This window comes from Crocodylus porosus, unplaced genomic scaffold (genome assembly GCF_001723895.1).
Source record: "Crocodylus porosus isolate Cpor-Errol unplaced genomic scaffold, CroPor_comp1, whole genome shotgun sequence".
Lineage (NCBI taxonomy): Eukaryota > Metazoa > Chordata > Crocodylia > Crocodylidae > Crocodylus > Crocodylus porosus.
This window is the reverse complement of record NW_017728906.1, coordinates 42583563-42597169: the sequence shown is the minus strand read 5'-3', so window position 1 is coordinate 42597169 and position 13607 is coordinate 42583563. Positions and strand designations below refer to the sequence as shown.

General features: G+C 39.0%; 1 protein-coding gene across 1 annotated transcript in view; it reads right to left on the bottom strand.

Moving 5' to 3' along the window:
• Positions 1–647: 647 nt before the first annotated feature.
• ABCG1 (ATP binding cassette subfamily G member 1) overlaps positions 648–13607 on the bottom strand; it is a 64764-nt gene continuing 51804 nt past the window's right edge. Inside the window, exons 11-15 of the mRNA XM_019528985.1 lie at positions 10447–10615; positions 9575–9675; positions 8879–9037; positions 7997–8115; positions 648–7081 (exon numbers count right to left, since the gene is read on the bottom strand). Of these exons, the coding sequence (XP_019384530.1) occupies positions 6853–7081; positions 7997–8115; positions 8879–9037; positions 9575–9675; positions 10447–10615 (777 nt within the window). The 3' untranslated portion in view covers positions 648–6852. The remainder of the gene's footprint in view (positions 7082–7996; positions 8116–8878; positions 9038–9574; positions 9676–10446; positions 10616–13607) is intronic.

Here is a 13607-nt window from a genome sequence, read left to right as displayed (position 1 = left end):
AAGGCAGAAGTTCCGATCTTTTGCACACCTACATTGGTGGGGAAGGGGGTAAATAAAGAAGAGTTATCTTACATACTCAGTCAAACAGGATGCAATCACCACTCCTATGGGCCTGTTTAAGAATGTCAGCCTTAGCACTGACTTTCCTTGGGTTTGCAAAGTTTCATATCCAATGCACACTTTTACACATTTTTTTTTTTATTTGTATGGTCTATGTGCTATGACAACAGAAATCATTCTGGCTAACTGTTGCTCTAACGTTGCACTGAAAGTTTTGCCATTAACTCCACTGAGAGCAGGACTGGACTCAAAAGTGGCAACTACACAGTTCGTCAAGTGTGATCATAAAAGCCTATTACAAAAATAGACAACAGATGGCTGTATGGAAGATCTAATACCCCTGGGAAGTGGTAGGGGGGAACTAAACCATGTAAACTTTCCACTGGTTTCAAGAGGCTTTGATCAAGCCTCTGCTGCATACAAAGTTTATGGGCCTCTGGAAATCTCACCCACCTTTTCATATGCTGCTGCTTTTATTGGTAGGGCTTCACTGGCAAATGATACTACATACTGGACATCCCATCAGTTTGTATTCAAGTACTTTTGAGACCTCATGACTAGTTTGAATTGCAATTTTTTTTTGATAAGTCAAGCCCTCATCCACAGAAACTTTCATAGGTATTCAGCAATATAGTTTTATGTGAAGAAGTGGTAAACAAAAGTAAGAGTCACCAGCTGAGCTGATGCACAGAGCTCAGCAAACAGCTGATCTGGCAGGGCTCCAAAGTTCATCTACAATCTTTATAATCACTGCTGCCAGTGGGTATAGGAAGCATTGAGTCAGGATTTATCACTGCAAAAGGTCAATATAAAATGCTACAGGTTTAATGTCTCTGAGGCTTGTGCCAAGGTTATTAGTAAAGACACTAAAAGAGAATGCCAAATTAAAAAACAGACCAACAACACGAGTGGAAATAAAATAGGTCCCAGCTGTGTGGGATGCCAAACAGCATGAGCACTGATGGCAAGATTGATTCCTATGATTGACTGATACAGCAAATGAAACATTTAATATCTCATGCAAAACCTCAGAATGCAACCCCAAAGCAGTTTAGTTGCTGCCAGCATTAACCAAGAAATAAACAGAACCAAAGGGGGATGGAAAAAAAATCACAACTGGGTTTTCAAACAAAGGCCCGAACAAGAATGGAGTTAAACTATTGGCATGCTGCAGGAAATGACCTTGCTGCTGCTAACTTTGGAATCGAAAATACTCACATCTTACTGGCAAAGTCAGCACAGACAGTGGTTGAAAGCAGCCTAGAAAACATTTCCTCTAGCTAGAACTGTGGTTCTAACTGCTGTACAAACAGCAGCATTGATACTTTGTGACTGGGTCTCTAGGCTCCTTCTCATTTAATTGAAAATAAGCTTCTGCCCTCCGCTCCACTGCATGACCGCTTCTACCACCTGCCTCCCATTTTCCTATGTTCATGACAACTCCTAAGACTTGGTCTGAGCCAAATGTAGGTTTCCATTCAGGAAAGCCAGGATCTCAATCCTATTCAAGGCAGTGAGACTTATGCATGTATTAAAATACTCCCCTGAGTATAGATAAATTTAAGAATCGACTAAAGCAGGGTCCTAGTAGCCAGACCAGGATAGCAAATACTCCTAATGAGAAATGTACAACGTAATTCTTATGGGCACATCTAGATGAGAATCACTTAGTGTCCACAAGTCACTGGGAGTCATGGTTTCCATTGATACCAATATGCTTTAAACCAGATATTACACAAGCATCAGAAGCCTAACTTCAACCAAGCCAGCCACTTGTAGAAAACTAGTGCTGAAAGCAGCCTCTTGCATAGCCCAGTGAAGATGTACAAGATCTTCTCCCTCACTTAGACATTGAGAGTATGTCTACATGTTCATTTCTGCACAGTGCCTACTATTTATTATATTTAGTACTTGCAAAAGGAAGCACTAACTAAATGTGCAATAGGCTGCCCAACTGTGCATTAGTACAACTGTCAGCTTTTTTTGTGATAGCATAGTTTTTGCATGACAGTGTATGCGCAGTCAATCAGTCTACTGCACATTAAGTGCCTCATGTAGACATACCCTGACAGTACCAGAAGTCACATTAGGAAAACACTGTACCCAGGCTAATATATAATGCTTCTCAGCCGGGCTAATTATTCTTGGTGGAGAATCATACTGACTTGCCTGTACTGCTTCCAGTACATGAGCTACACCAAGTACCTCTTCATAGCACAACATTGCTCTGCAGACACCCTGAATGTGTCTGGAATTTCAGATAGGTGAGCAAATGGAGATGTTGGAGAAAAGAATTCAGTGGGCTGAGAAAGAGGCATGTGTATTAGGCTACACGGGCATTTGCCCTTTTTGAGGAGGGATTTTCAGTGGGCCTGTGTTAAGAAGTCCAAGCTAAATGTGACTGAACTGTTCCTCCTGCAATTTGCTAGGGTTCCAGAACATAAGGCTTATAAAGCACATGCTAGTAGAAAAATAGCTAAAAAAACATGCTTTTAAATATAACCAGCACTTGTTCACAGAGCTGTGAAAAAAACCCCAAACACCCCCTACAGAAGTTTTGGATTTGTATTTGTTATACAGAGAAGGAAAATATAAATACAAAGTCCATTTTTGCTTAGCAAAATATGCAGTTAACAGAAACACCTGTTTAACAGTGAACACAGAAAAATATACACTCTTTCGTGTGGTTGGTTTCTGTTTTTTCCCCCCCTGAAAAGTAGAATATTTTGCATTCCCATAAACACTTGAAAACATTATTTCTAGTTTTATAGAATGGCCCAGAACAGGAGAGAACAAATCATATTTTTCACTTTAGCCTTTGAACCAGGTCAGGACATGTCCCAATTTCTTGTGCAGTATGGCCCTGACCCAGCCAAGCGTTTCACGCTATGGGTAACTTTTAAGATACAAGTAGTCCCAGTGACAACTCTAATGCATACAGGTAAGTAAGCACTTTGCTGAATAAGGTCTACACAAGAAGTTCATTATAACAGAAGGGATTCTCTTAACAAGGGGGAGGCACAGGAGCCAATTTTGCTTTTTTTGGGAACCATCAAGACAGAACGGGTCAGCCTATTACCAACACAACTTTTGGATGAAAACAAGATGGTCAATAAAATGTTCATTTCCATAGTCACACAGACATTGGTGCAAAATAGTAAAACCATGCTTCCACACAGGCAATACCTCAGAGAAGTGTTTGCTATCTTGTATGCAGGTTATTCCTAACCTGCTATCCCTTATGTTATGTTTTCTCTCTCAATTTTTAGAAAAATATCAGCTTTGGATTCAATATAGAAAGTAATGAAGACATTCTCAGTTAGATATTTGTTTGTTTCTCTCTTCCTCTTCTCTACAAAGATGAAATGTCTCCATTTTTTTCAAATGTCAGTAGATCTGAAACTTATTTTTAAAAAATCCAAAAGTTTTTCAGGATTTCCTTGTCTACAGTCAAACTTCAATGAAAAGAAAATATTTGAAGGATTTAATATTTCCATTGATACATACATGACCCAGAAATAAAATGACACACAAGAAATGTGTGCAATTGTGGCCTAGATAAAACAAAGAACCCAAAAGAATAGTAAAATCTTCCATCTGCCATTCATGAATAATGTATTAGTTTTTCAAGAGACATTTCAAAACAAATATTGACAGCCTCTCATTTTATTTGGGGTGAAATCCTAACCTGATGCAATTTGCCACATTTTCATTGATTTCAGTTGGTTTATAATAAACGTACAGAAGTTGAGGATCCAGCATGCTTAAACTCCAGTTTGCCTCATTATTATTTATAATGAAAGCTTGGGAGTTCGACAACATTGGCTACTGCATTATCTTTTATGTACATACTCAATTTGTTAAACTAGAGATTTTTGTGAGTATGAAACTGCTGGAGCTTATTTATATACTGAAGAAAAAAAATGAAGTTATACATATATAGAGACTTTGCAAACTGACACACTATATGAAAATATAGTTAGGACAAGCTTAATTTAACCAAAATGAATGCTCAAAAGAAAGAAAGAGAAAGAGAGAGATTTCATTTGTAAAATGAAGGGAAAATGAGCATCTTAAGTATAGTATTAGCTAGTAGAACCAGTTTATTTACTGGGATCCAATAGTATGAAAAACATTCTTTAAAGTAATGGCTTTTAGCAAACTGTTTCCCAACAGACAGTTGGGGGGAAAGAAATGAAAAAACCTACTGGAAAAAAAGGAATCAAAACCTTGTTTTGGAGTAGGTATCTCCTTCAGAACACTAATGAAGAACACACTGTTTTTTTAACATAACAAAATATGAAGTTACAATACCTGAGGATGTGACAAATAAAGAGGCTAAAAATATGTCTAGGCACAGATAAGCAGGTAGCACTGCATAGCTCTCACATTCCTACACTGGACTGCCCGGGACAAATGGAACACACTTTTATTAGAATACATTAATACTGTTAAAAATGTCAAAGGAATATTGTTCATAACATTACCCTTCATGCTAGTTTACAACTGATAAATCATAAATTAGCTTCATTTATATATTTGGTAAATGACTGCTGATGGAAGCACTATCTTTACCCTGATTACAAACCTATTTAATGCCGCAGATGCCACACCCTTTTACTCAGGCTAGTGTTGAACAGTTTGCAACAAATGGATAATTTCCCAAATTTAGCCCGTTGCCTGTTTATGAATATTGCCTGCAACATTTAAACAATTGCTCCTAATTCTGAATGGTTTGAACTATGCTCTCTGTGGGTAAATTTCAGTCTGCAAATTATTTGCAAGAGTACTCCTTTGAGTACTCAATATTCATCAAATTTCCTATGTATGTTAGCTATCCAGGCCCCAATCCTACAAGTGACTGTACACATACGTTGTGGAGCCCTCTCAGACCTCCATTGACTCCAATGGGGTTCTGTAAAGGAGGAGCAATTTGTTTGCATAGAAATGACTGATGAGGGATTCGGTATAACTCATTCTGGTGGTCAAAGTTTTCACAGACTTTTGTGAAATGTACAGGTAGTTTCCCAAAGAAAAGGTGGCTCTACTTCAGCCTTAAGAAAAAGAATAAATTAATTAATACAAAATTCAGGCATAACTCAAAGCAATTTGGGTTTAGTACATATACATTTTCTTCGAGCCTCCAAAAATAGTCTATGAACTGTGGCTCTTGATAGTTCACAGACAAAAAATGCCTCTCAGCAACTATTATGCTAGCTTTGGTCACTGAGTCCCTGAATGGCCTCCTGACACTGAAACACCTTTGATCTCAGTAAAGCATTATCTACTTGTGTAAAACACCCCCAGACTTGGTTCCTCACTTGGATCACAGCTGTGGGAAACAGTGGAGCTAATGCACCTGCCTACAAACGTGAAAGAAATCAGATCTGGCACAGTCTGTTCTTTCAGGAGAAATCCTAGTCTCAGTCAATCAATGGCAAAAGTCCTATTGATTTCCACTATGACCAGGATTTCACCCTTACAATTTATGATGAGCATGCAAGAAAACAAAATTAATGTACAACATGTATAAAAAAATTCCCTACTCTTTAGACCACTTAGCTATTAATCCCCAGGTAGATTTGGACAAAAACAGAATTGGTTGGCAGTGTTATTCTTATCACATCACACTGCCTCCACCTATTCAAATGTAAATTCATTTTATGATGAATGCAGAAATTTTAAACAATTCCATGCAAACTGTCACATGTGTTCTAATATAATCTGCTAAGCTTTCAAACTCTGAACAAATGATAGCTCTTACTTTCAAGCTGACTTTTCCATTGTCCTTGAGCATTCTCACAAGCATTGGGGATAGATTTTACTTTCACTCATTGTTGGTGAAAATAGCCTTGGAGACTTTTGCTTTTGCATTCACAGGAGGTAGTTCATGTGATAATGAACAGAATTAGTATTTCCCACATTACAAATAAAGTGAGTTTAAAAGACATTGAAAACACAGGCTGATTGTTTAATCATCTGTGGACAGTTTTAAACATTCCTGACTGACTCTGCTCTATTTCCACCCCCCCCCCAATATGATTAACAGGTTTACAGTGCTGAGTTGGAATTTCTCATTTTCCATTACTATTATAATTTTTTAATCTGAGACCAGCTCATCAAATAAAGCACCAGAATTCTAAATTTAGACACAAATAAAAATAAAGTGACTTATTACCATGATCTTTTAAAAAGATGTTGTTATCCATCCATATTAAAAAGATACCTTTTTTTTGTGAACTAATACATTTACAGAATTTTGGCTTACAGGGGTAATTCTTGTGGGAAAGGAAAGTGATCGATAGAAAATTGCAAAGATGAAGTTCTGAATTCAAGGACAGGACATAATCCTTCTCTCTTTGCATTCCCCACTTTGTATTTGAGTGTTAATTAATATCCCCCAGCTGTGTAAAGATGTCATTTCACCAACTCTGGCCATCAGGACTAAAATTACCTTATTACAAAGAAGGTACATAAAGGAAAGTTCTTGTAACCAGTTATTGTTATCGTTACACTGTCTCAGAGTTGATAGTCTACCTTGCAAAATTCCCTTCTATTTCTTCTTCCTAGTTAAAGCTAGAAAGTGTAATGAAAACATGACCCAACCCAGCTGGACCGATTAGCTTAACACTATATATTCACTAACCTCGTATGGTTCTTTATGGGCTAGGTCATAACAGTGTCTGTAACTGGGCACTGAACACTGGTCTGCCACATTGAGACAAAGACAAGTGCCCTCTACTGCAAGTCTAATGTTCTTCCTACTGGACTGTTCTGTTTTGTTTTCTTCCTTTACCTCTCTGCTCTGATTTTGTATCTGAGAACAAAATAGGCAAGTAGGCGCAGAGAAAAGAAGAAAATTCCAAGTACGATGAAGTCCAAGTAAAGTTTGGCATTTTCTACATCCAGTTCTTTCAAGATGGCCTCTGATTTTTGAAAATGACAAGTATCATCTTTGTCGCAGTGAAGATCTTCCCGATCCAAACCATAGATGGAGAGAATGACTCCCTCAAAACCATACCTGAAAAGGAAAGGATGGATTACAAGGTAAAGCTATATATATAAAAATCATATTTCCTTTTAAAAGTTCCATTATAGAAACACTGAAGAGTTAAATATTATCCTCAGATACAAATTACATCCTCAGTGACATCCAGACAACTCACATAGTGATTCACAGTAGAACTGCATCATTGTTAAAAGAAACACAAAGTCGACTCTCCATTAAAGAATATATTTTTTAAAAGGATATCAGGATATAATCTGAGACAAAAACCAAAACAGTTCAGGTACAAGGCTCCTATTCTCTTCACATCAAACTGACTTGGCAGCTAGGTAAGATACACACAAAATGTGTTTAAAGTGCACATTTCCTAAACCCTCTTTGCTCCCTCTGCAATGCATCTCTCCTGACCTTTTCACTTCGGAGAAAACCTATCTGACATCTGCAGTACTTTCAGCATTGGGTAAACTGACAAACATGACTTTATCCAGTAAATCTATTTGGAAATATGGAGTTTAATGCGAAAGCCTTCAAAGTGAAGTGCTGGCAACCTCATTAGAGTACTGCTATGGACATTTTGTCCTTAACATTTGCCAAAGCAGCGGGTCCAAATTTTAAGCAGACTCGCCTACTGTGCAATCCTATTGCATTTAAAACAACTGAACAGGGCATAAATTAGCTCAGATTCTTGTCCATTGTATATTATGTAGGTCAAAACTTTTCATATTTATTTTATGGTGTTATATTGCTTTCTAATGTGAAATAAATTTGGTATTTCTCTTCTTTCCAATCCTTTTTATATCTATATCTTTTTGGGTACCTAGTTCTGCACGGCTGTGCATGCTAAAAATGTGCATTGTAAATGGGGTAATGGAGCACTAGACTCCAAAAAAATAACCTAAGTCACTAGGCCCCTGCCTTTCCTTCCTGTACCTGACATATGAGATGTAGGACATCCATTGGAGGTAGGCTGGGATGGTATCAAAGCTGACAAAGAATCCTGAGAAAAGAAGAACAGGGATCGCTGTGACAGGACCCACAAATGTTGCCACCTGGAAAAAACAGAAACAGAGATGCCTTTACAGACAGCCAAAAGCTACATCTGGAAGTGAGGTGCATCCTGCTTTTGCCTTTGTCATACTGACTGAGAAAAGGGGGTCTTGAATTCAGCAGATATTCCCTACAGACAACTCTTCTGTCTTGGGCCAAACCCAGAGCCACAGCTGAAGCCCCTCTTTCCAGGATATGGTTTAAACCTACTTTGTAGTTAGGGCTTCATTAAGATAGCAGTCAAGCCAGTGACTGCTTCGCTCCTTAGTCCCAGTGCAGCTGGTCTGATTTATGGGTCTGACCCTGGCCCTGTTTAGCTTGCTGCCAGCTTCTATGAGACTGTGGATGGGTAAAACCACTGCTGAGCACAACTGCAGGTCCCCATATCCCATCACTCATTGTACTGTAGAATGGCGCTAGTCCTGTTCCTTGTATAGGAGACTGGCATATGATGTGCATTCACAAGAGCAAGATGAACAGCAACTCACCCAGAGCTAAGGCTCAGAAAAAATGAGCTCATGTTAATAAAAAAAACAAGAAAGCCAGGTTGTTTAGCTATGTCTTTAATATACAATGTTGTCAAGGAGCCAACACAGAAGAAAAGAGGAGCTAATTCTTTGTCTCTCTGCCAGCGTGTCTCTCTTAGATTAATGGAACAAAATTGGCTAGGGAACCTGTAACAGCATCTGTGGCAAGAAGGTACTACTTCCCAGTGCCCAGGAGAGCAGGGTTCTCATGAGATCATGAAACTTAAAACGTCAGTACCTGAAGTGATGTGGAGGCTGCACCAATTAGAAGACCCAGTGACTGAGCCACCAATGATGTCATTGTCCCCAGGGCTGAGAAGAGGACAAATCGAAGCGCATCGGAGGGCTGTGAAGTCATCCAGTATACAATGCTGCAGTAAGCTACAGGAAACATAATCTGCAAAAAAGATACTGTGGTTACTAGAGTACACAGTTAAATCAAAAGGGATGCAAAATGTTTGCTGTGGCCAATATAAACACTTTGAAAATCCTACATCCTAGCTACCCACAACTCTTAACCTTAAACACAATATTCAGTGGAGATTGTGTTCAGAGGAGAGTTAATAAATCCATCCGATCTATCTTATCAAATCTATTAAATCCAGAATGATTCCTTAGGAGCAGAGAAAAGCATCCAGTTCCAGGCTTTTATAACCTCCAAGACCCCTCCATCCACACCCACAAAAAGGGAAAAAAGTTTCCACATTCCTTGAATGTAAATTTATTCAGGTCAGGTCAGACATGAGGTCATGATTTCAGTGGGGTTCTGCTATTTATTCAAAATAGAATATCTTCGTTTGAACTGGGGTCTCATAAATAAACCACATGCTGTTTTTCAGTACTTATGAAATCAGATAACGCTGATGAAATATGGATGTCTATGCTGCTGACAAATGAATAAAAAAAAAACTCTGTGGCATATTGAATGGCTTACCTGAAAAGGGACATCAGCCATGGTTTTAGCTAGATAGTAAGCCTTCAAACTGTACCAGTAGTTCAGATGCTCCCTAAGAAATACTCCCATCTCCAAAGGAACTGCATGGAATAAACACTGATTACTTAAGCTGTTAAGATTGCAACATTTCTGTACATAATGATATCCTCCCTGTATACAACTCTGCAGACCCACTGTGTTTCTGGAACTCTAAGACAGTTGTTGGATCAACAATACACTGAATCACCTCTGCTGAGGCATGAGCCTTGAGAGCAGCTCACAGTCTACATATCTGTATGCTCCTCAGATCATATGACTCGCCCTTGTGCAGACTTTCTTAAAGAAAAACTAAGTTAAAAGTTTAAAGCCAGAGGTATTCCATCCGATCACCGAAGGAGTTTAAAATGACTGAGTCAGAGAGTAGCTATGAGACTTCCCAAGTTCTATAGAATGGGATCAAGCAAGATCTGAATGTCTCTCCCGTGTTTTTTGAGCACAGGATTACTATTAGTCAGATGCTCAAGAGCTCAGGGTCATCATTCTACTCTCCATCAATATGGACAGGACATAATTCAACATCATTAGCATCTTCAACATATGGTAAATTGCAGCCCAAAACTAGAACAGCTCTGGTGTTACAAGTCACCACTGAGAAGCACTAGCAGAGCCGTTCTGAGGACGATATGACTGGATGAATGTCACTATGTTTCTGTTCATCCAGAGCAATTAGTCTTACAGTTGAATGAATACAAAATTTAGCCCCTTACTTCAATTAAAAATTAAGACAAATTCAAACAGTTTTACACAAACTGGCAAATCCTAACATGTCAAAATAACTTCCTTACAGATAATTTAACACGGGCAATACTCACATGTAAGGACAGTTGGCATGAGAGCAGCAAACATAAGGAATAACATGGAAAAAAAGAGGAAGCCAGAGTTGCTCAGGACTTTCTTGGCTTCATTTCCAATCCCTAAATAGAGCAAGCCTATGAGAATTCCAATTCCAATATGTGATGTGATCCGTAAGTGTGTCAGGACCTAGAAAACAAGGGAAAGCAGTTGATGTGATCAGAATGCTTGGGTTTCATATATATCATTCTGAATGTGAAATCAGCTACTCAGTCTGCAAAAATTTTAAATATACTCTGGAAGGAAATAGCAATTTCTTACCAGCATGTTGGGCTTTAGATATACCAGGATAATGGGTTTACTAATTTAATCCTGTCAATCAGGCACAAGGATGAATGAAACACAGAGCATTTTGCCCTCAAGGGCTTTGAAGGAGTCAAGGTAATTCAGGCCGAGACAAACGTTACACAATTAGTCTGATACTGATTAGCTCTTGGTACTCTCTCTGCAATTCTGTACTTCTACAAGATATGGCACACAGCACTGAGGCAAGAAGAAAACCTGGAATAATCTAAACCCTTGTGGTTAAACAAGAAGAAAGGTCCGTTAGTAAAAGCCACCAAATGCCCTGCATGAACACTTGGAAGTCGTGTATGTATGAGGAGATTTTTCTATAATAAATAGGATGTCATGTAAAGACCTGTGTGTGGTAGTCTCTGGGTATTACCAGCAACATGTTAGAGGAAGACCAAACTCAATGACTGAATTTCCCTTAAAATTATGATCACTGTCTATAAATACAACAGAGACTAAACACCAGGAAGGAGAAGCATTACTGTAACTAAAGAATGGTGGGGGCAAAGGGATGAACGGATAAGCTGGCCCAGATATATAAGAAGGTTTTTAACTAACCAGTGAGGTTCTAAAAGAGTCAAAAAGAGAAGAGAAAAGAAAGGAAAGAAAGAATAAAGCTTACTATTCTTAATAAAATGTAGTAACCTTTTTAACGGATTAAATCAGGAGTGGGTAAAATGCAGCCTGTGGGCTGGATGCGGCCCACCAGGCCATTCTATCCGGCCCACAGGGCCCCTAAAAAAATTAGAAAATTAATATTCATCTGCCCCAGGCTGCCTGTCATGCAGCCCTCGATGGCTTGCCAAAACTCAGTGAGCGGCCCTCTGCCCGAAATAATTGCCCGCCCCTGGATTAAACGATGTAGTTGCCTGCAATACCTGAGGATTGGGCTCAATGATCCAAGAAGTCCCTTCCAAATTTATGTTATCATTACATGCTGTGTCCTTCCCCAATTCCATGAAGAGACATGTCAAAATTACATGAGTTTTGTTTTTGTTTTTTCATACAAATAATCAAATGACTTTCCAAGTATTAAAAAGACAGTAAGGCTAAAATCTCCTCCAAATAAGCCTCCAAAATTAGCATTGTTGCCTCTCTGAAACTGAGAGCAGAATTGAGCCATGCTCATATACCACAAGCAACTGCAAATTGCAAGAGGAGCAAAGGTGAAGCCCAGGTGAGAGAGAGAGAGACTGCTACTGACAGAAATATGAAATGGGGAAGTGGTCTGGGCTCACACATGCGCAGCCTTCAACTTTTCCAAGAGTAATCAACATCTCCAAAACAGCTGCTCAAGAGTAACAGAAGAAATTGTCTCGGTTATTGAGAATTCTTCCAAAGATTCCCACTTCTGTGCAGGTCACATGTACCCAAATATGTACATGAAGTAAACTGAGGCCTTGCATCAAAAATTGGCTAGCTATGTAGAGCTCAGCAACACTTTTTAGTCAAAACAGTTTTTTGCCAAAGCATGAAGATCTGGGTTGAACAAAGCATTTAAGAAATTTAGGTAATGAATTGCTTGAATTGGTTTGGCCAACCAAAAAAAAAGTAAAAAAAAATTTAGAAGTCAAATTGTTTTGATTTCTTTTCAAATCAATGTTTTACTAATGCATGTATTTCAATTTATTTTTAAAAAGTGAAAAAGCTAGAAACAAATTTTAATATTTTTATTTACTTTATTGTTTCTTCGGACAACACAAGTAAAAAATATTACAGTTCAGGTCAATCTAAATTTTTGCCTTGTTTTTTGGTTTGGGCAGCAAACCAAAAGATCCATTATATGCACATCTTGACAGTTATGTCTATAAGTGGAAAATCTATCCCAATATGCTCTTTGTGACATGGCAAATAACATAAGCCCAAGTGTTCAGATGCTATACCTCACAGAAGCATTTAGGGCGTGAACAACATCTCTGAAGCACTTCAAAGGCTGAGCAGACAGATGTACACAACTCTAGAAGTGCTCCAAAAATGGTGCAACAGTTGCAAAACCCTGTATAAAGCAACTACCATGGAGATGTGCCTTCAAAATGAAGTGCTTCCCACTACATATGAATGCATTACTGAGCATGACAGGAAGGTTCAGTCATCCAGCAATCCCAAGTGCTCTGTGATTAACTTCCCCTCCACCATGGGACAGGAGGGTGGGGAGAGTTAGACACTATGTTAATAGGTACTTTCCTGCTCATTCTTCCTCTGCTCACCCAGAGCATCCACCCTATTGGAACTGGAGAACAGAGCCCCTGTGAGCCCTACCCGAAACAGGAGACCCCAGAACTAGGAGATGGGATACAATGCTTCCCCACTGGAACTGAGATTTCTGCCGTCCATACCTCAATTCCCACATACCTCTCTTTTTCTGGTCTCCTGGTTCTATCAGGGTGTTGCTCTAAGAGTGCAGAGGCAGAATGAACAGCAATGTGTTTGGCCTCATTCCTGGGAGACCAAAGGCTGCAAAGACACAGGTAGCAATGCTTTGAAGCGTTCCAGCTGAGAGGTGCAGGAGGGGTCCGCGCACCTGTCTGTGGCTGAAATGCTGTTTTGAAGCACACTGCTGCACTTTTAAGCACTTCAGGTGTTACATCTGTTTGTTCACTTACATTAATGCAACTTTGCACACATTTTGCACTACAATAAGTGATTCCACAATATATGTCAGCAGAGATGCAAGCCTTACGGGTGCTGGGTATGATTTTTCAGAGTTCTCTCTGAGTGCCAGCAAAAAGAAATTATTCCTAATTATAGCTCTATAATCACAGTAAGAATAAAAATATCCATGTTCTGTGGCAATAGGCACCAGGCTTCCTCTAAATGCTTTCAAACA